Raw genomic sequence first — 23,779 nt, 5'->3', positions numbered from 1 at the left:
AACTGAACCTCAGTGTTTATTAATCTTGGAATAGTTCATAGTCATCCATGCATCATATCTAGACATGAAGTAGGCCTATCTTAACGTTAAAAGCAAAAGGAAAGGTACTTGATATGAGCATTTAAAAACTGAACATTGATGTACTTCACAATTGACTATTTCCATAAAATAAAGTCAGTAGCTCTCTGAGGAACATATTACATGCTGTGAAAACATCTGTCAACTGTGAATTGGGTCTGATTTCGTCCTAATTTAGGTCACATGACATCAGGCCCATGGGCTATTATTTGTGAAAGAGTAAAGAATATTTTACAGCCTATATAACCTATATAAATTTACATTTAATTTTATATTTGTTTAGTGTTTTTCTCATAGCTGCACCCAGTTTGAAGATAGACGATGATTCTATAGCAGGTTTTCAACCTTTTAGATGCCAAGGACCCCCAAATATGATGACCCTTTTGTAAGGGACCCCAATCCTAAAATTGTAATTATTTGCATAGACACAATTTATACCATGAAGAATATTATTAATTTGTCTGAATATTATTTGGAAAATATTTAGTTTCAATTAAAGGGATAGTTCACCCATAAAATGGACATTTTGTCATTAATTACTCATCATCCTGATGTCGTTCCAAACCGTAAGACTTTCGTTCATCTTCAGAACACAAATTAACACAAAATAATAAAAATAATATATATTTTTTAAACACTTTATTTACAAAAAAATAGCCTACTTAACTTATATTATTGTTTACTACTTAGGCTACTATATTTCATAGCGGAAGTGACGTCTTCAGTACCCATACTTAACTGATGTATTTAATATTGTAATAAGATTTTTATTTACTCATTTATTTGTTTTGATCTTCTTTTACTTACAAAATATATGGAGACTAAAGGGTTTTCTCATGTATTTGTTATTGCAAAATCTTTGAGTTTTAAGTATATGAAGAAATGGAATTGAAAGACTACATTTTGTATCTGCATGTAAAATATCTGTACTTAGTTTTTGTTACAGTCCTGTTATCCCATATCGGTTTCTTCGTCCTTGATAATACTTACAGTCCGACAGATGGCGCTGTGACTGGCACAGAACTGTGCGTCTCATTCTACTGTATTTGTGCTGTAGCTTTTAAAGGCTGGCTGACTGCTGAAGAGTGTCGAGTATGTAACCGGCTATTCTGTAAAACTTACGATAATGTTAATTTAATATGTAATGGTTAAATATAAAAGGTTGTATACTTAAGTATTAAATAATAATTTAACCAAACGCACATTTGTAAAATCAAGCTAGATGTCAGCTAACAATGAGGAGACCCTGTTAGCTAGTTAGCGAACTAGCTACTATTTAAAACACTTTTTGACAGGTTCTTTAACAAAATAACAGTAACAACACGCGTCTTTTGTCAATGCTTACGACACAGGTTTCTAGGAATGCTAGTCTTACGTTAATAAGTCTAGCTGGTTAAATGCAGATGTTTCAACTCGCTTGTTTGTTTACATATGATATTTGACACAAGGGTTATATCTTGTGAGAATATAGTAGGCTAAGTTACATGTCATTTAAAACGAGTGCAAGTGTCGTCAGGAGTAAAATGAAATGTTGATTTGAATAAATACAGTGTTTAAACGGATTGTGCCCTTAAAAACTGACTCATTTGTGTTTGAACAGTTATTATCAGTTTCGAGGAATTATCTTCTAAGTGATTTTTCAAGCCATATAGGAGTCATCATGAGTAATGCTGTGAGTATGGCTGACCATGTGACCACTCACGTGATTAGTGCTGATTAAATTTAAACTATCGCAGCTTCCCTTCCAAACAATAACAGTAGCACAACAGTTGTACTATGATAACCACGTGTGTCTCATGGTTTTAGAGCCAGAGAAAAAGACGGACATCTTCCACTGCATGTTCCCAGCGTGTCAGCAGAAAGAGAAACCGGGCCCAGATGTCTCAGACAGTGATGGAGACCATTGATGTGCTGGAAAGTGACAGAACTAACAGTGAGTTTGCTACTTTTGTTTTGCCACTTCTTTCGCTTTCCATATTTGATATGCTTAGTGTTTCATTCCCACAAAAACAACATGCAGCGGTTTAGTGTCAAGACTAGTGATGGGAAACCGAGGCTTTCTGAAGCGTTCGAGTCTTTGACCAAATTGTGCCGAAAAACGGTTCATTACTCGAAGCTTTTCAACATGGTGCACACTAATGACATCTCGCGGTCAAAAGGTGGAAAAGCTGCCTTTGCGTCCCAGACGACCCAGCCATTACTTGATTGTTTCATATAATAACTCAGTTTGTGCTATAAACCCATATAAGGCAATAAAAGTATATATAGATGTTTCACGTGTCATTAAACTTACACAATATGAATAAATCTAAGTCTGAGAATAATATGAGGGGCCGTACAAGCCATAATTCATTCTGGCACTCACACACATACATTCTCCTTTCACATACATGTGTGTATATTTGGCTTGTTTTTAACCCAAGTGCTGGGTAGCACTTGGGTTAAAGGACAGAACACAGGACAGAACACAGGTTGGGCTAATTTTAACCAGCAAATTGGATTGTTTATTTAACCAGTATAAAGAGTTGATTTTATTTTTATTTTCTGTGATATAGCTTTAGTATTTGGGTCAAAGACGAGAGTCATAATTTTGGTGTCCGCATCAAATTATGTTTACAAAAGTCATTTTATTTACATAAAAAAAACATGTTAAATACAAGTAAAGTGGCTACTTTACCATTTCAAATAACTTTTGTCAAAATAAAATGTCAACAATTAGGGGAAATAATGTTCCAAAGTGTAAAATTGTCATTCAGCGTAATGGTCCGGACTTTAATTTTGCCATTACATCTTTAAATAAATGTATAAAATAACAAGTAAAAAAGTTCTTGGCATTTTCAAATATGTGTTGGCTGTGTTATATTAAAAGGACTATGTCTTAATTATTTTAAGTATTTAAATAACCAGGGGACTTCTGTCCCGAAAATCCAGTTTGCAAGAGATCATTCAGTGTAACAGGATCAAGAAGCCATTCTGAAATCATATAAAAAAACAGATAGGCTGTTTCCGAAATCGCCCCCTATACCCTCATTCACTATTCCCTACATTAGTCCACTGATATAGTCCACTTCGAAAACGAGTGAGTGATTTCGGACACTAAGTCGCCGGAAAGGCTGCCGATTTTGCAGTTTGTGCTTGCTGTTTGGCAGCTCCAGTAATAATGAAAATATTTATCCTGAACTATGCTACGGAAACTAGCATGTAACCTTAATCAAACAATATAATAATCATCTTAAAAAGGATCATTTATACCTGTATGCATGATATTGGGCTGGACCAGTGCGGTTCGGAAGATGGATGGATGATTGATTCAGCTGTGGGCACTATTTGAGGGAACAGCCATTTAGTGGTGTCCGAAACCATAGTGGACGTTATTAAGTGCACTCATACAATCCCACAATGCACCACAATAACGAGTTTGCAACCGATGTATGCTCGACGGCTAGAGAATACCCATAATGCACTGTGAGTCGCGCCGTGCATTGAAGGAATTCCCGCGTTTCGCCAGGAGATGGCATCGACTCACACACTTTTTAAGACCAATGATATTGGGCCCACTCACTTGTATCATCTCCAATTGAGCACGTCTATTTACATACCCTGATAAACACTGATTAAATCGGTTAGTAGCTTTATTTTCACTTCTCTAATATTTTCTTCATATTCATAGAAAATAAATTCCTTTCCGATCTGATATATGATGGAAAAAAGGATCAGTGCGAGTTTGGTAAAAGGCGGATTCGAACCTCTGATCAATTTGCGTCAAATCTTAACGCTAAGCGTCTTACCCCTACACTATTGCTGCTGATGAAGATTGTGTATTCCGTAGGTGTGTCTTCCTCAACCAGACGTTTAAACAAGCCGATATATTTAAATATATTTTTTGTAAATTGCATCTACTCCAGTAAAATGTTTCTGTTAAAGGACCCACCGACATTTTTTTTGCTTCTGACTCCCATAATATTAATAGTAGCCTACTATAAAGTATGAAATATATAGGCCTACTACAAATATTATTATTATTTTTTTTAATTAAATGCTTATTAGTTACTTTATTATTCCCCTTTCCAAGTAAGTTCAGTGCCACACAAGTAAAGAGTTATGGTTAACTTTAAGCTTGTTGGCTCGTTTTTGGAGTAGTGGAGTAATGGAGAATGAGGGTACATAGGGCGAATCGGACAGCGGTAAGTTCATTCATTCAGTGCGCGACTCTCAGTGCGTTGAGAGCACACCGTCTGGTTGAGTGAGAGAACGTTTCAAACGCATAAGGAGTTGTTTCTCGTTTGCTCTCGAAATGCTCTCGCGGGACTTTGCTGTCATACGCCGATCGGGCATCGAACAAGCATATTCTCCAGCGCGTACATCTAATGTACACTCGTTATTGCGGTGCATGGTGGGATTGAATAAGTGCACTCAAAGACGTCCACTATTGTTTCGGACACCATTAAAAATGGATGTTCACTCAAATAGTGCCCTATTTAAGGGTATAGGGGGCGATTTCGAACACAGCCTTAGTCATTTGACAGTCTGTGACATCATCAAAAGGTACCCTGAAGACCATGTGGTGCTGCAGAAAAGTGAATTTATTGCTCTTAAATATTTGATAATTCCACCTTTTTCATGTTGTGGTATTCTAAGATAAAAAAAAAACGCATGTCATTCAGTGAAATGACAAAAAATGTTTATATTGTTAGAATTTTTGAAAAATAAGTAGATGATGTGAATAATTGTGATTAACTTTACTGGTCAAGTTCACTGTTTGATGTAGGTGGCCAGCTGATGGCCTGCAATATAAGCTGAAGTAGAAGTTTCATCATTCAGGGTAATGCTTTTTTCATTCAGTGTAATGCAAATTCTCTGTTACACCACAGTGTCATCCATTACACTGAATGACAGTTTCACTGTATAAATAACAATTTTAGCATCTTATTTATAATCACAAATAAATGAGGAATGTTTAGCATGGACAAATATGTGTTAAAATGAATAAATATGAATATTTTAATGCATTTTTGTATTGTTTAATCAATTATTGATTCATTTTAGATGCCCACGAACAGAGAGAGTTGAAAGACACTGTAAAATGCCAAAAACCCCAAAATATGCAGACCCAGTAGCTATTGTTGCACTCTTAAAGTTTATTCACACCAAGAACAATAACTATTATGATAATTATAATGGTGACCAGGGGCCTGTACCATGATGGTAGTTTAACAAACTCAGGGTTACAGGATTAGTTTCGAGTTGACAAAACCAAACCAATCTATTCAGGCTTTGTTGGTCCCATGATGCTGATCATCAACTTTCTCTGTCAACTCAGGCTTTGATCCTGAGTTTAGGAGTTTAGCTGTGACATCATCAGAACAGCCAATCACATGCTGTGGATCAGTAAAACTGAGATTCACTTCTCACGAGAGAAGCAATGTGATTCACTTCACTCTTCTGCAGAATATACATGATTTAAAAATATTAAGAATTTAAACAAATTTACACAGAAGAAAAGAGCTGTCGAGGACAACTTTAAGAAAAATCTTCTACGTCAATGCAAGTAAAAGTTATGAAGTTAATTTAGTTGATATATAGAGAGAATTGAACATTTATGCTCACATGTAATTTTTTATAGATTTAGTTATTGAATTTAAAGCTTATTTGTATGACCTTTTTATATAAGCTATTTATTTTAATATTAACAAAATGCATATTAATGATTGATTTACTAAAATTATACATGTGTATTTGATTAAGGGTATAATAATTACATAAATTATTTTTAAATAATTCAAAATTATTATTATTATAAATAAGCATTGTTAAAAGCCAGAGGTTTAAGTCTTTAATAGCCATTTGCTATGTAGTGACCTTTAATTTGTAGTAGAAACAGGGGAGTGACTTTATTGCATCAGAGGTGTGTCACTTTGCTCACAGCTGATTGGTCCAATTTCAGTTTGAGATCTCTTATCCAGAACATAACCTGCCCTGGAGCAGGTTAGCTGTGGAGCGTAAATTACTATGGAGATGAACACAGCTAAAAGCCAAACCACTTTAATGGTACCTTAAACCCAGGATTGGCACAAACTAAGCTTAAACATATCTGGCTAGCCAGCTAAACCAGCTTCATGGTATAGGCCCCATATCAGCGTCTAAACAATAACACTGTTCATTCTAAGCACTGTTCATTCAAAAGCTATTTTGAGCCTTGTTGGTGGTATTAACTAGCGATTTAATTTGACTTATTCTATGCCCCATATACTAGCGTTATAAGCTAATCTGTTTTTAGAGATGAAACTCTTTACATTTGATTTTCATGAAAACTCATCCCAGAGAACTATCTACTCGGTAACCATGTGTTAATTACCCCTAGGTTCATTTTTCACCGGAGTTGTGCTTTAAGCAGTGCTCCCTAAAAGGGATAGTTCACCTAAAAATAAAATTGTCATTTACTCGCCCTCAAGTTGTTTTAAAAAAGATTATATGAATTTCCTCCTTCTGCTGAACACAAAAGAAGATATTTTAAAGAAATGTTGGTAATCAAACAGTTGATGGTCCCCATTGACTTCCATAGTATTTTTTTTTTCAATTATGGAGGACCATCAGCTGTTTCTCAATTATGGAGTCAAGGGGGACCATCAACTGTTAGATTTTGATTGCTCTGATCTACATATGTGCATTTTTAAGATGTTTAAAGGCCAACATATTTATTATTATTATTAAATAGCTTTCAAAACCATGTCAGTGGGCAGTAGATTATTTGTCAATACCCCCCTAAAGCTGAGCTTGGACTGTAGTCTTTTCATTTCTGTGATTTCTTAAGTTCATTTATCATCTCTGTTTTTGGAGTTTATGTAAAACTAGACAAATCTGATATTTTTTTTATTGGCACAAATATCGATTTTGATCTTGATTTAGTCTCAATTCATATGCATATCGCTTACTGTACATAAGGAAAAATACATTTGTCTTTTTAGCTATTTTAAACTTTTCTTGGGTTTAATTATATTTTCTTGCATTCATTAATATTCACTTGTGTGTGCTTATATAAGTATCATTAAAAATATTAGGATGTAAGTTATTAACATTTTTAAATTTCACATTTAACCCTTAAATGCATACCTCGGGTCTTTAGCGACCCGAGACGTCATTCACTGCCCTCCTCGTCATTAATTTTTTAAAGTTAGACATCAGCCTTCTTAGTATTCCTCAATCAATCCATTTTAAACAATATAACAAGAGAAAAATTATAAAATTATAATTGAATGCCTGTTTTTCCACTAGTTTTTTGTCAAAATTGTATTGGGTCGCTAACGACCAGAGGTGTGTAAGATTGTATGTATTTTTTTTCCTGCACAATAATAAATTAATCTATAATGATGAAAACTGCAATTCACCTTTATTCCACAAGGTGGCAATGTCTGATACACAGTAATGAAGTGACGTTTCACTCATACTTACCGCAGACCGAAAACTAAACAATAATAATTATAATCTGTAAAACTTGAAATGGCTCAGCAATTTACTGCAGAGCAAGTACTGAACACATTCAAATATTAGAGTCACTGGCACTTGATGGTGGATCTGATTAAGGAAGCTGTCAGTGATCAAAATATTGATTTTCAAGACGTTGAAAATGAGATTTGAGAATATGCGTGAGATCGTGAATATGATCCAGATGCAGAATGTACTGGGAAATGAGTTCTGACGAGGACAGTGGTGATGGTATAAAACATCTGCTCAAACTGAACCCTTCTAAGCTCCAAAAGGTAACGAAATATGTTTTATTTTTATTCTTCTGCAATTGTTGCTCTAATATCAGGAGTTTTATATATTATCGCGACCTGTATAGATCTATCCATGTTAGATATTAGTAGTGGGAAGTTCGGATCATTTTACTGACTCTGATCTTTGAATCTCGTTCAGCAAAATGAACGAATCTTTCAAGTCATTTCGTTCATTTCAGCAGAATCTAATTAAAATGTTGCATGCTACATTTTTCAACACATTTAGTACTTTTGGAATAAAAAATGTATTCTAAGCTAATGCAGCCATGGCCAAACTTTGAGAAAAGTGAAAGATTAATTATTTGCTTAAGCTGGGTCTTCAGGCTATGTATGCAGTCTGTTAGTTCACCTCACCTCCCGATCCAAATCGTTCTTTCCTTTTTCACTTCACATTTAATCACATCTGTTTCCTGGAAAGATAGTACACCTCTCGTGTCTTCAGGTATGAGCCGCTGCCGTTAGTTCGGTCATCATGTCTGATCTGGGCCGTGACAGCCTCGTATGCAATACATGCGTCCGGAAACAGAAAAAGATTAGTTCATCTCTCGAGTCTTCGGGTTTGAGTCATTCGTTCATCAAGTCCCAGCCCCATAGGCAAGGCTATGCAGTCACCGGAAACAGAAAAGATTAGTTCATCTCTCTTCTCTCTTCTCGTTCGAGTCGTTCGTTCTTTTTTCACGTGACCGCTTCCCTGTTCAGTGTCTCGCAGTCAATAATACGACTGTAATGCTGTATATGTTGCATGTTGTAATATATTTTAATACATTTTTTAATATTTAATTAAATTAATATATTTGTTATTATAAAATCATCAGAAGATATGTGCAATAAACATTTGTTATGCCTATCCGTTCTGAGCAACCCAATGTGTCCAGGCGTCATATGAAAATCAATTATACTAGCTAAAAACGGAACTAAATATAAAAAAACTACTCCCTTGTTTGTAAGGAAGGTTGTGGATTAACCATAGACTGTAAAGGAATTAACTAATTTCTGTATCCAACACGGCTGTCACGTCACGTGAGAAAAGAACGAGACTCAAGAGATTAATGGTTTCTAGGGGTGTAACGGTACACAAAACTGACGGTTCGGTACGTACCTCGGTTTTGAAGTCACGGCTCGGTACGAGTTCGGTACAGCAGTTTTACAAAATTGCTTTTTATTTATTTGTATTAAACAGTGGTTTACTGAAAAAGTGTGTCCTTGAATTAATTAAATTATAACTAAAAGTTTATTGAAGATATTTCTGTAAACTATATAGGGAGCCCTTACTTGCACATTAATATTAAAGGTTAACAACAGAGCCCAAACTATTAGCCTAAATTCAGTTGTTATTTATTTTTATGTATAATAATTAGGGCTGTCAAAATAATTTATTTTATTTTTTACGCGTTATTTTTCCTCAGATTAATTAATCGAAATTAACGCGTAAAAAAAAAAAAGAAGCAGATTAATCCATTGGACTTTGACCCTTAGCTGTAAAATGAAGGAGGGAGACGAGAACGCGCTGCCTGGATCATTGATTGGAACATTTACGTAGCCTGATGGAAGTGCTGATAAAACTGTGATGTCCTGCAATGTCCACTATCCTACCCAAGAGCGTGTCATATACGCGCCATAAAGTGCGTATCATATGCACGCGAAAAACTGCGTGGTGAATGCATTCCACGACACTGCAAACTTGTACTATTGATACGCATTCTCAACAGGGAGCGCACACTCTTAAAGGGGCCACACTATGTTCCTACTCGTTACAACGTCCATGCATTCAGCAGCCCAAATGAATACCTGTCTGTCATTAATGTTAATCAAACAACTACAGGTGTTAAATAAATGTATACATATTAAATAAACCTACTGTATCTGTATTTTTTTTTTAAAGAAATGTATTATTGTTTTTGTAATTTGCTTCTTAGTTCTTTTATTTAGCCTATATTCAATTTCTCATATTAGCCATATTGCCCACCCCTTGCCCACCTGCATACCTGCTGATATACAATATAGTCTTGATTTGGGTGGTCACTCTTCATTGAAAGTTTGAAAGGGTTTTAAATCTTCTAAATCAAGTAAAATGACTCAAAATCTAGTAATTTAAGCATGCCCAATTCAACTTTAATCATATAAAATGTAATTTCCATGCAGCAAAATTGTGGCCAGTGAAAATGCTAAGTGGCTAGTAACTTGGAAAACCACTAGCAACAGTGGCTGGTGAGCAAAAAAGTTAATGTCAAGCCCTGATTGTATGTACAGTGAAAAAAATCTTCCTGAAGCACTTTTTAATTTATTTCCTCAGCATATTGGGTCATATTGTTTATTGTTATGGCCAATATTTGAACAGTGAAAATAATAATAAAAGAGTTTTTGAACTTTAATGTCACTAATGCTGATTATTCATCGATTCATTTGAATTGAAATATTTAAAATACTTTCACAGCAAAAATTATGTATGCAATTAATTTAGATTAATTAATCACAGAGTATGTAATTAATTAGATTAATTTTTAATCGATTGACGGCCCTAATAATAATCAACACTCAAATAACACATTGTGTGCAAAACTGTTACCTTCACATAAGGCAATTTTTGCATTAACTTCTAAATCTAATTATAAAATAGTTTTCTCCAATTCGTTGTTGAAATATAATCATTTATAGCCTACACAGTGTCTGTCATTTTCATGACAGGTTTATTTAACATGCATGAAATAATCAAGACACCCCTAACAGGTTAAGTAGAATATAATGAATATATAGGCTAATATAGATTATATATTTAGTGAAAGAGTTGATTTCTCTAGTGAATACAATTATGTGGACACTGAATGACTGCCTGAGGTAACTTAAATGTGATGCTAACGTTACATGACATTTTTTATTTTACAAGCAGTTATATTGACGTCTTTCCGCCATTGAAACACTGATTTAGCAATTACACCACATATGATATGTGACAGTAAGTTGTAATGTATCCTCAGCATACCTTCAGATGGTCATTCATGTTTATTCTTTAGGAAGAGATGATCGCGTTCACGCGTGGCCGCTTGAATTGTGATCAGTCACGTCACATAGACCATCAAAACGGCATTTATCATTTGAATTTCGTGATAAAATGGACTGAATACTTAATATGTTCGTGTGGGAACTCGGATTGAAGTGTGTTCCGCGCTTAAAACAAGCAGACTGTTAACTGTTAAAGATTGCACTCGGAAACCGTTTGGTACAGGCGTGGACTGAACCGAAAGCCCTGTACCGAAATGTTTCGGTACGAATACGTGTACCGTTACACCCCTAATGGTTTCTGCATTCAGTCTATGGGGACTTGAACGAACGAGAAGACTCGAGAGATGAACTGATCTTTTCTGTTTCTGGTGACTGCATAGCCTTACCTATGGGGCTGGGACTTGATGAACGAATGACTCAAACCCCAAGTCTCGAGAGATGAACTTATCTTTTCTGTTTCCTGTACAGAACATATGGGAGGTTGTGCATGCACAGTCAACACAAAATGAACGAATCGCTCTCTGAGACAACCCGTTGTTCTCGAGTCATATTAAAGATTTGTTCAAAATGAACGAATCGTTCATGAACGACACCTCACTATTAGATATAGATCCGGGTCGCTAAAGACCCGAATATGTAAGAATATTTGGCGAAACAGTCATGGATTTAAGGGTTAAAGAAATCTAGTTTGGTCATGTCTAAATATGTATTCAAATGCAAAACCTAAAAATAAGCAAGCAGTTATGATCTGCAATACTTTTTTGGAGCAACTAGATACATGTATATTTATTAAAGAGCCATACAGGGACCTTGAGGGTAATGGCATTACAAGTGAAAATTATTATTTTTCCAGCCACAAAATGACTCTAATTTGTCTCTTTGCATTGGAATTTTCGATTTTAACCTTAATTACTACACTAATTGTAATATAAATAATAACATATTTTAAGCGGTCATTCATGGACCATAATTATTGCACAAATAGTATTTAGTACCAAAAGATCTCCTCAAAATATTCAATAAATATTATTAAACTATTTTGCCATTGACGAGCGCGGTGACAGACCGCTGAGGCAGCTCCGATGAGAAGCTCTTGGTGCTGTGCTATATCCTTACTGCACTAAAGTAGTTAATACTATAGTAGGCATTTATTTCACAACATTTATTATATAGACCTCTGGAAAATACCGAGGTCCGGACCTCGGTGACCTCATAACTGGCTACGGCCCCGGTTGGGAATAACATGTCTAATGTTAATCCTTTGTAAAATACTCCACACAACCACTGGTTTATGACAACCAGTTCTTAACACACAGCCTATTATTTTATACCATATTTACAATGCCTAAAAAAATAGTCCCCTACTCGTGTAACAAATATTTTAGAAGTAAAAATTACACATTTGAAAGTAATTCAAGTGTAATCAACCGGTCTCTGTTACGTTTCCACCGTAACGATGCTGATTCTCGTGCCGGAGATGGGCTCACGTTTGGCAGGGAACTCATTTCAGATCTCCACCCTGCGTTTCTCTCATAGCCGACAGATGCTATCTGAGTGCTTCCATTCCATAACCTGGCCATAAACAATCAGTGCACAGTTCTGAGAACATATTTCAAAATCCAAAGTAATTATATTCAGTATCTTTAGGAATAAATCATTTAAATTATGCAAGGCATCAAGAGTTTCTTTCCATAATTCAAAAAGACTGGTGCGACACTCGTTTATTTGACCGATATCGCGTCAGTGTAGTTTGCCTTGCATTAAATACAATGATTTACACCACATCAACCATTTTATAGATGAAATAAAACACACAAACCTGTATTTCATCCAAACAATAAAAAATGGACCATGTCGGCGGCGCTGAGAAGCTGAACGTGATCGCACATGACCTGCCTTCCGTTTCCACTATACTCTCACACATGTATACATTTTTCTCTTACATACACACATTTTCTTAAAAAATTTGACTATGAGAGAAAAAAAAATATGTATGTGAAAGGAGGATGTATGAGTGTGAGAGAGTAGAAATATATGTATGTGAATGCCAGAATGTATTATGGCTTGTACAGCCCCTCATATAATAACATTTATTCTCTAATATATAACATTTATAACTTAACGTGTGTAGTACAGTGGTTGTACTATTCAGTTTTTATGAATCTGCTTCAGTCAACACATGGTTGGCTTCATATAAGCTTGTCCTAATTAACCCTATGAGTTTATGCATAGTCAAGGCTTGGCATATATTATTAAAATAAATGAAAATTATTGTGGAACGGTCAGTTGAAGTGCTTGTGAACTGGGGATTGAACATGCACAAAACCATGTAAATGTTTATTCGTATTATGATTTATTAAGGGGTTCGCGAATCACGCAATTATTATTTTTTTTAAAATCAGAATACGAAGCAGTCACGTGGTTGTGTGCAAAAATGAAACTTCGGATGTCACAGATCACGTGGTTATGGCAAAACGAATCATGCTCCGGTACAGTGCTTCGCGATGAGATGTTTCGTTTTTTTGATACAAGCTTTGAAGCCTCGGTTTAGAGGTCTGCACGGGACTGTTTTTTTCCGTCCCGCTCCCGCAAGGTTCTGTTCCACACCCTCCCGCTTAAAATTCACTCAGTTTAGAATGACTTTTGCCCCGTCCCGTCCGATCCTGCTAAATTTAGACCTCGTTTCCAGATTTAAATTTCCCCTAAAGAAAGAGAGTGACTGGGATAACAAATATAAAATGTTGGCTATACAATAATTTGATTTGTTATTTTTGTCTTATGATACTGTCAACATCTTAAAAAATGTCACAGAGAAAAATAGGCTAAATCAAATACGACATCTGTCATTCAAAATTATTTGCCAAAAATACAAAAGTTAAAACTGTCGGCTTACTAGCTTATAGCTACTGCAAAATGTAGTAATTTTTTTTTAACATCCATGCAAGAACAGAATGTTCGCTGACTGACAAAGTTTTATTACTGAACGTCTCTCCTCCAAAATCCTGAAGGTGCACTAATGGACAGGATGCAAAGAACATATATTGCCAGATTGCTCAGGGCAGGAAACGGAGAACTGTGTGAACGCCACCATTGCAGAAAGTTTTCGGAGCGGCCGCCCTATTTTCAGACCGCCCACTCCTATCCAATGTACACCAGAGTTACCGACCGCTACCGTCTTTGATTTGGAAATGTAGAGCCATGGGAATGCAGACCTCTACCTCGTTGTTGAACGTCCCATCACTAGTAAAGACCCTATGAACAACAATAACGTGTTTATGCAAAGCCTTGAACAATATATAAGCAATTTCTTTGCATCACAGTTGGGCAGCATTCTGAAGTTTCCTTTTCAGTTTATGAGCTGGATTTGCATTGAATTAGCTACATTTAGAGCAACCTCTATAGAGTGCAACAGTCTGTTTCCGGAAGGAAAAATCCAATTCTTTTTTCTCCATAGGGAAATTGATTTTGAACAATAACTTATAAACTGTTAAAGAGACCGACCTACTGTGAGAAACAAGGCTGTTAATCAATAGCAATATATGCTTTTGTTGCCGCCATCAGCCTGAATTATTTCAACTTAATGGGATCGTTCACCAAAAAAAAAAAAATTCTGTCATTAATTACTCACCCTCATGTCGTTCCAAACCCGTAAGACATTCGTTCATCTTCGAAACACAAGTGAAGATATTTTTGGCGCATCCGGCTCTTTTTTTCTTATCAGTGCCAAAGAGACTCAAATAACGCTGTCGTTTATCATTCAGGCAAGTGTTATATACATCATTATAATCTGTTAAGTTTCTATTTTTAATTTGTGTACAGTCACAATAAAAACAAAATGTTTTGCTTTTTGCAAAATAAAGAAAACAAACATGCAGTGCGATCTGCAGCCTCTCTGTCAAAGACGTTCATTCAGATAGTCTTCAGAGAAGGAACACTAGCTTAGTGAATACTTGTCTCACAAACATGAGACATATGTCTAAAGAAACGTTGAAATGTCAGGTTTTAAACAATGTAAACCAAATCGAAAACAAATATTCTGTGTTTATGTAATCTGTTTGAAAAGAGATAGATGTCAGTCACCCGCTAGCCACTTCATTATCCGGTAATGCGACCACACCCACAGAGCGCGCACTCTTTCAGATTCAAATACTGACGATCCATGCGTCAACGCCCACACATCAACTCATACAAACATCTAGTGAAGCGCTGTAACGTTACTTCAGCTACATCGTTTTGAGACTCGTTGAGGAATAATTCACCTCATGAAAGTTCATGTTCTGTTCAGAGCAAAGGATTCAGGGCTGATTGTAAGGTAGGCCAAGTTTATTCTGTTAGCATCTGTGATTAGTAAACGCAAAAAGACCATTTAAATATGAATCCTGCTACAATATAAAATTCCATACTGCAAGATTTTAGACAAGATTTATTTGGCCTGTTTTGGACAGATTATAACGTGTTTATTGTAAAAGAGCCGAGTGTCACATCAATAAAGCTTTTATTCGCAAATGTCTGCTCAGATGCTATAAATATAGTACCAGTCAAACGTATTTTTCTTCATATTGATGTTTAAATATTATAGCCTAATGTTATTTTTTTTAAATTTAATATCAATAAATTAATATTAATACGTTTGTTTTATCGAGTTTTGTAGAAAGTTGACAGTAAAACACGACTTGGTGGCGCTCAAGCACAAAACGCTCTTGCCGAGCACACATTGATACGACGAAGAAGTAGTAAGTAGACAAAGAAGAAGATGAACTGCTAATGCTGCTTGCCAGTTAGCAAAAAGTGTGTGAATTGTTTTGGCCATATACATATGTCTATGGTTTTGGCAAGCACGTAAATACTGTCTCTCTTCTTTTTCTGTGTGACAAGCGAGTGTCAGAGGCATAAAGTGCCGCAGCACCACCTTGTGTACCGGGAGCGCATCTACTGAATGTGCACGTTCACTCGGCGCATCGCCAGTGAAAATCGCTTGGGTGTGAACACTCAAGATGGGCAGAAAAACGTCACGAAAAACGCTGGCGATAAGCGCTTGCGATATTCGTCCCGGTGTGTACAGGCCTTGAGACTACTTTCAAAAACATAAAATAAAATAAAAAATGCTGTCATTTTTGTCTTGTTTCTAGTCTAAATATTTAAACATTCTTAAATCAAGATGCTTTTACAAGATAAGTAACATTTTCAACTAAATAAGAAGAGCATTTTTTTTCAGTGTAGTCAAATCTTTTGATCATTTAAAATATAATAGGCCTTTGACTACATTCTAATTAAATGAATCTGGAGTTTTGTTTTGTAGAAAGTACATTTTTTGTTTTGTAGAAAGTGAATTGCTTGCTTTACAGTGAATTTCGTTTTGTATAAATTGTATCTTAATTAAAAATTTTTAGCATGAGACTACTTTCAAAAACAAAAAATAGTACAAACTAGATAAGTACATTATATAATATATATGTCCTTTGTCCTGTTGCTCTCAGTCACATACCTGAATCTCATTCATTATGCAGCTCATTATGTGGGCTATTATGTTCTTTTGTCCTCTCAGGTGTGATTCCAGCTTTATTCATTAGCTATCACGCCTCATCGCATACTGTCTTTGTGAAGAAAAACTGTCTTACAAAATTTAAATCAGTGTATTGTTTTGTGCATGAGTAGGCTCAATGTTTCTCACATCAGTTTAAAGCAAAAACGCTAGGCCAGTTGTTCTCAAAGTGTGGTACAAGTACCACTAGTTGTACTCAAGCTACCTCTAGTGGTATGCAGAGGAATCACTAAATAAAGTAATGTTAAAATGCAATAGATTTTTTTACATTTAAGTACAGTACAGTTTTCATTTAACTTTTAGGTACAATGCATTTTAATTTAATCATTATTCAATTATTTTATTTACCTGTATGTAAGCACAGTGTAGTGTTAATGTACAAACTGTGTTATTTACAATGTTAAAGTGGTTGACAACAATACATATATTCTTATTAGGAATAAACTGCCTCGTTTTTGAACTGTGCAGAGATGTAGCTGAATAGTTAGGCCTAATAGTTAGGCTACTGTATTTTATTGTTGGTCTTTATAGTGGTACTTGGAGAGCTAAATATTTTCGGAGGTGTTACTTGGTATAAAAAGTTTGAGAACCACTGCTCTAGGCAAATGCACCCATTAGTCAAAAGTCTTGTGGACACATCTATTGTGTGTTTTGAGGCCTTAATTTTAAAACTTTTAAAGAACAATTTTTTTTTAGTTTTTTAAAAAAACGTGCATAAACCTTTCTCTAAAAAATAAAAGCATGTACATACATGTTGCTCACATATTATGGTAGCCCAGTTTGTGCTGAATACAGTGTAATTACACTCTTGCCATTAATGTGTTTATAAGCAACTGAAAAAAGCACATGTCAGAGCATGTCAAATTCTAAAGGGCCCCAAAAGAGCTCAGACTCCTAGGGTTTAAATCCGAGAGCTCTCTGATCCCTCCATAGACAGTTATGTAATTATCACTTTCAAGGTCCAGAAAGGTAGTAAAAACATTGTTAAAACAGTCCATGTGAGTCCAGTGGTTCAACCTAGGGCTGGGCGATACGACGATATTATCGTATATCGACGATGTCTCGCAAATATCTCGATATCGATAACAGTCAGTGGTATCAGACGATAATCGACAGTATCGTAAAAATGACGACTGATAAACTCACAGGACATTTTATATTTATATTTTATATTTTTGCATTTGGCAGACGCTTTTATCCAAAGCGACTTACAGTGCACTTATTACAGGGACAATCCCCCTGGAGCAACGTGGAGTAAAGTGCCTTGCTCAAGGACACACTGGTGGTGACCGCTGGAATAGAACCAGCAACCTTCTGCATATCAGTTAAGTGGTTTAACCCACTGGACCACCACCTCTCCACTTTGCTGACATTGCATTGTCATTGCATTGCATTGCATTGCATTGCATTGACATTGCTGCCAAAAACATTATAAATAGCTTAGTAGTTACCATACACTTACCTTTTTAGTGTTTTTGATGCATAGCTACAGTAGCCTATATGTGTTAAAGCAAAACATTGAAGTGTATGGATAAGACGTTGGTTGTGTCTGTTTTCATTATACATGCGCAAAGAGAAGCACGTTACAAATTAACAAGACATAGGTTGGCTTGGCTAAATGTTTTAAACAGCTCTAAAAAATATTATTGGCTATTAAATTATAAATAGAATAGCCTATTAATAATACAAATATTAATCAAACATGGAAACCTGGAAAACATTTAAAATACTAACGCTAAAAATAAAACGAGAGAGCGAAACCTTTGGAAAAAAAATTATTTTATTCAGGACACAATGTGAACGATATTAAATCATTTAGACAAATTGCTTTTATCAGTAACATATTCAAAACGTTTTTTTTTTTTTTATCAAACTATGGGTAAATCACCTTAAAATAACTTTATGTAGGTGATATGTAAAACACAGTAACTGTGGTTTACCAAGCATGTCTTAACAGTTGCGTATGAAAATCATAAATGCATTTTTTTAAAATTATCAGTAAAATCTTAAACTAAATCATCATTCAAAATTAAAACAATTGATTTTTTTTTTTTTAATTAGACACCTTAAAAATAAAATATAATCCAAACATCTCGTTATTTAATTTAACCTATAAAACGTAGGCTAACTGTGGTTTGCATGCATGTCTTAGTTGCGTATCATAAATGCATTTTTAAAAAAAAAATTAAAATCATCAAAAATCTAAATTATCATTCAAAATTAAAACAAATATGATTTAATTTTTTAAAAATACATTAGGCTAGTTCTCAAAAATAAAATGTATAATCTAAACACCACGTTATTTAATTGAACCTATGCATTTATAAAACATTAACGCAACAATCTAACGCAGGTTTCTAGACAGGAAACCCGCATATTAACCTTTTCTGGGGTTAAAGCATTACGGAATGGGGTGACAATTTGACCTGCTGCGTTAAAAACCCTTTCTGAAGGACAGGACTGCTTGTTGCAGGCACACACAAAAATGTTTGCATTACGAGAGACATGAGCGGGAATCGGCTTTCATTATTTTTCCACCACTCAAGTGGGTCCTCCTCTCCATCAATTACATCTTCCAAAAGATAGGCCGCGAGCTCAGCCGCTGCCCGACCCGCCTCACTCGTAGGTGTTTTTTTTGGTCTTTCCAAGGAGATCACTCAGTGTGTTTTTTTTCTTCTTCAAAGGCACCTCTTGAGCGCTGGTGTTTGCATGTTCTTCCATGTTCTCGTGATTTACCGGGCTTGAGTGACGATGGCACTCTGTAATGGCATCAAGCACTTCTGTCTTGGTTTGCTCTAATTCGTTCAAATTAAATCCACCTCTGTAGCGGGGATCAAGGAGTGCTGATTCTGTGAAGTTTTTGGGTTGCGTGGTTGTTATATTTGGTGTCTAATTCCTCCAAGAGGCCAGTCTTAATTTTTTTACCCAATTGTGTGTCATCATCATTTTCCGTTAAGACACGACGTGTGTGTTGTAGCACTGGGGTGACAGACGAAACAGTAACATAAGTTTCTCCTGACAAAACGTCGGTCAAGTCTGCTAAAGGCTTCAGTCCTTTGATCACTGACTCCAGAACGGAAATATCTTGCCACGTAGGCCAATTTATACTTCTGCGCCGAGTGTACGCCGTAGCTACGCCGTAGGCTGTGTGATGCGCGCGTACCCTACGCCGTACCCTGATGCGCACCTCTCCAAAAATGTAACAACGCGTCAATTCTAGGCAAACCGCAAGCGCCGTGATTGGTCTGCCAGAACCTCTCCCTCAGGTCAATAAATAAATAAATCTGCGATAGGAGTGTGTGTTGGTCCAGAAAAGGGATGATAGTTTCTTCCTTACGTCTGCTATAAAACAATATTTTGTAGTCCAGACATTCTTTATGTTAGTAAATAAATACATAGATCCGCTGAGTATAGTTTATTTATTCTCTCATTAAAACCAAATATGTTAATCAGTGATTGCATATCAAGAACAGGGACACATTAGGGTACATTTCGTGAATGAATTCTCCGCAACAGCAATCGATTGCTCGAGCCACTGCTACTGAAAACAGCCCCACGAGCTCTGCATAATTTCACAAACGCATTCCAGCACCAGATTGCCTCTTATTTAAAGGGGCTATATGCAACTTTTTCCCCAAAATAAACGTAACAATAGCCTTTTTATTTTACCATTTATGACTCAAAGATCTCCTGATGAGCATACTGACACCTTGTCCGCTCACAGTGGGTGCACCTATAAGCCTGTATCCTATTTTTCATATTTTCTGGCGGGTCGTCTTTTCCCGCGCTGTCTGCGGATGTGACGTCACCACCACTGCGAGAGCGAGCAGAAAATGAGAGCAGTTCTGTTTTTTGGCCACAGGTGTCAGTCGCGAGTTTAAATTTCAGAAAAACGCATATAGCCCCTTTAACTCTACTAATGAACTAGAGAGGCTTAATTTGTAATAGATATAACAACTCACGCTGCAAGAAAAGCCGCTATCTCACTGCTGGATACTCCGACAACGAATGTTCACATTCTACACAACAAGCTGCTTCTTCTTCGGCAATCGGCTGTTGTCTTGATTACACTATCATGCCCGAGGACACTGCCTACTAGCGTCTGCATGTGGAATTGCACATTGACGCAGACAACAACGCAGAAGTATAAATGAAAACCAACGCGTAACTTGTGCCGTGGAGGATACGGCGTAGGTCCGACGCAGAAGTATAAATTGGCCTAAGTTTGCAGATGACAAAAGCCGACGTCCACTACCAAAGACCTGTCATATTGCTGGAGTCTGCTCCAGAATCCTTTCTGTCATCTTCAGCTTCGAGCCCCAGCGCGTTGGACAGTCCTACAATTAATTAATAAACAAAACAAATAACATTAGAATTTAAAGTGTCTATTTTTTTTTTTTTTTATAGCAATCTTTTAATTTAACATTTGTTTAACCAATTATTTTTTTTTTTAAATAATGGTAACACTTTACAATGAGGTTTAATTTGTTAACTAATGTAATGAACCAACCATGAAAAATGGCCTATTCATCTTTGTTATGGTCAGTTCATAGTGCATTATCTAATGTTAACAAATACTACAACTTTTGATAGTAATAATCAAGCATATTAGTAAATGTTGAAATGAAAATAATTCATTATAACATCAAGTTCATTATTATTTTATGCAACTAACGTAGTTAACTAATGAAAACTTATTCTAAAGTGTTACCAAAATAATATTAAAATAAAATGTTTTTACCGTTATGAGAGAGTGATTAGGGATGTCAAGCTCCTCTTGCGCTCTCACGAATTCACGAGAGCCCCATTAATGGCCCGGCATACACCAAATGCTCGGTCTGTACTGGCCTTCTCCTTCTGAAGTGAATTGTTTATGGCGACATTAAAATTGTGCCCAAAACAATTAAGCCATGGCCATTTTAGTTGCCGCACTGCTGCAACGACATTAGCTCCGTTGTCTGTGGAGATGCATGAAATTCTTTCATCGACGCCCCATTCTTTAACACTCTCCAAGAGACTATCTGCCAAATAATCTGCTGTGTGGCTCTCAGGCACATAAATCGTTCCGAAGCAGTTTGATTGTAGTACCCAGTTTTTGTCTATGTAATGAGCAGTAATTGACATGTAAGGTGTCATCGTGTTGCTGCTCGACCACATATCCGTCGTAAGAGCGTCGTAATCCGCGCTACTGATGTTAGTCATAACCTCAGTTTTCACCGTATTATACAGCTCTGGAATAGCTGTTCTTGAGAAATAATTCCGACTGGGTACTTCATACTGCCGGTCAAAAGTTTGAAGCATGGACCGGAATTCTGCCTGGTCCACAAGACTAAGAGGCATCATCTCTTTAACCAGAAAACTGGTCACAGCTAGAGTGCACTATCTCCATTTTAAACTGGATTTATCGTACTTTCCACAAGCGAACGCAGAAGCAATCGGAGTTAAACTAGATCTTTTCCCGTTTTGAGAAGCGGCTGCAGAGCGGGGCTCAAATGAGGCCGCTACTGCTGGATGGGGTATGTGGATATGGCTGCGGAGATTAGTGGTCTGCGCATCTTTAACCTTTACTTTTTTTTTGCACAGCCTACAGATAGCCTCTGTTGGATCCGCTGGTTCACCATTTGCATTTGGTTTAAATCCATAATACTGCCAAATTACCAATGTGCATCTTTTCTTGGATATTAAGCCGTTGTCCTCCATTTTATGCCTGGAAAATTTGGACACAGACATGAGCAATGGCGCGAGTGGGCGGGGTCAGTGCGGAGTAGATGATATTATCAGATATCGCGATATTTTTGAAGGCGATTATCCCCCCAAAAAATTCACATACCGCCCAGCCCTACTTCAACCTTAATGTTATGAAGCGACGAGAATTGTTTTTTTTTTTTTTTGTGCGCAAAATCAAACAAAAATAATGACTTTATTCAACAATTTCTTCACGTCTGTGACAGTCTCCTACGCAATTTCCATTGTAAATACAGTGCAGCGCTCTTGAGATGTATGGCAGCCGATGCTGTTCACGTGAGCACCATGACGCATGCGCGGGAGCGTACGAGACTGACACATGCCAGAACTAAATTGTTGAAAAAAGTCATAATTTTTGTTTGTTTTTGGACAGAAAAAGTATTCTCGTCGCTTCGTTTATATAAGGTTGAACCACTGGCGTCACATGGACTATTTTAACAATGCTTTTACTGCCTTTCTGTGCCTTGAAATTGTTATCAGTAGGATTTCAGTACAATAAACATTCAGATTTTAGTTTTTCAAAGAAAGTGTTTATTTCTCCATATCGTTTTAGATCACTGATATCAATCTCAGACAGGTTTGTTCAATAGTTTGTCAGGTAAATGGAAACCTCGAAGAGGTTAAGATCTCTCTGAAGATGAAAAGCATGAAATAGTGCAAATTGTGCAATGTTATGCAAAAGGCATGAAAACAACTGATATTGTGAGGAAACTGAATGGAGATTATCGAACTATCATAAGATTTGTGAGTCATTTACAGCACAGGAGAACTCGGTCAGATAAAGCCTTAAAGGTCCCATGGCATGGCATTTTTCTATTATTTTATAGTGTTTTCTGAGGTGTACTTATATTATTAGTATGATTTTTACATCATAAAATGTCATAATTTAGAAATAAAAGGCATTTTTTCTATACTGCTGTTTGCCCTGTGGCTGAATGCCCTGCTTCAAGAGGCGTGTCTGCTGTGAGACTTCAGTAAAAACGCCCACTGTTGTGATTGGCTGACATCTTTGCATTTTAAATGAGAGGAGGGGGCGTGGTTTAACGAGGCACGAGCAGGCACGAGTCTGCCAGAGAGACGGATGGACCTATGTTCACTTCTCATCAGTTCTCTCAGCATGTCTCAGTTCAGGGTGAACTGTTGTAGTTACAGCATATACTTCAGGTTATTAGTTTATTTCTAGTCGGAGGGGCTGTCACTCATGTCAGAAAGTTAGTAACTTTAGTAAATTATGGATCAGCGCTGACTCGAGACGCGAACCGTTTAGAACGATTCAGTCCGATTTTGGTTCGGTTCACTAAAAAGAACCGATTCAAAAGAATGATTCGTTCGCGAACCGGACATCACGGAGACGAAGCGATTGCTAACAAAGTTATTTATAGTAACTACTGAGTTATGAGAGCGCTGTCAGTCAGCGCGAGTTTATTGTGTTTGTATCTGAGAGTTCTGAATAAACACGAGTCCTCTTCATCATTATTCTACCAACTTTGTAACACATGCAATGTACCATTACAGCGAGATGAACGAGTTAGTAAGTGTTGAGTATAGCATTATTTCTAGATATGTTCCAATCATATGAATAGCGTCATTGACGCGCATTGAGTAACGTTACACAGCGCAAACAAAGACACAACAGCTG

At 36.4% G+C, this 23,779-nt stretch overlaps 1 protein-coding gene across 2 annotated transcripts in view; it reads left to right on the top strand.

Annotated features, from left to right (window-relative positions):
• The first annotated feature begins 1,118 nt into the window (after window positions 1-1,118).
• rnf4 (ring finger protein 4) overlaps window positions 1,119-23,779 on the top strand; it is a 97,465-nt gene continuing 74,804 nt past the window's right edge. Inside the window, exons 1-3 of one of the 2 annotated variants that reach the window (XM_079839752.1) lie at window positions 1,119-1,170; window positions 1,679-1,750; window positions 1,885-2,011. In XM_079839752.1, coding sequence (XP_079695878.1) covers window positions 1,739-1,750; window positions 1,885-2,011 — 139 coding nt within the window. In that variant the 5' untranslated portion in view covers window positions 1,119-1,170; window positions 1,679-1,738. The remainder of the gene's footprint in view (window positions 1,171-1,678; window positions 1,751-1,884; window positions 2,012-23,779) is intronic. The other variant, XM_079839751.1, reaches the window with a different exon arrangement.

This window comes from Gobio gobio, assembly GCF_949357685.1.
Source record: "Gobio gobio genome assembly, chromosome: 16".
NCBI classification, from domain to species: Eukaryota; Metazoa; Chordata; class Actinopteri; order Cypriniformes; family Gobionidae; genus Gobio; species Gobio gobio.
This window is presented reverse-complemented; position numbering and strand designations above follow the sequence as displayed.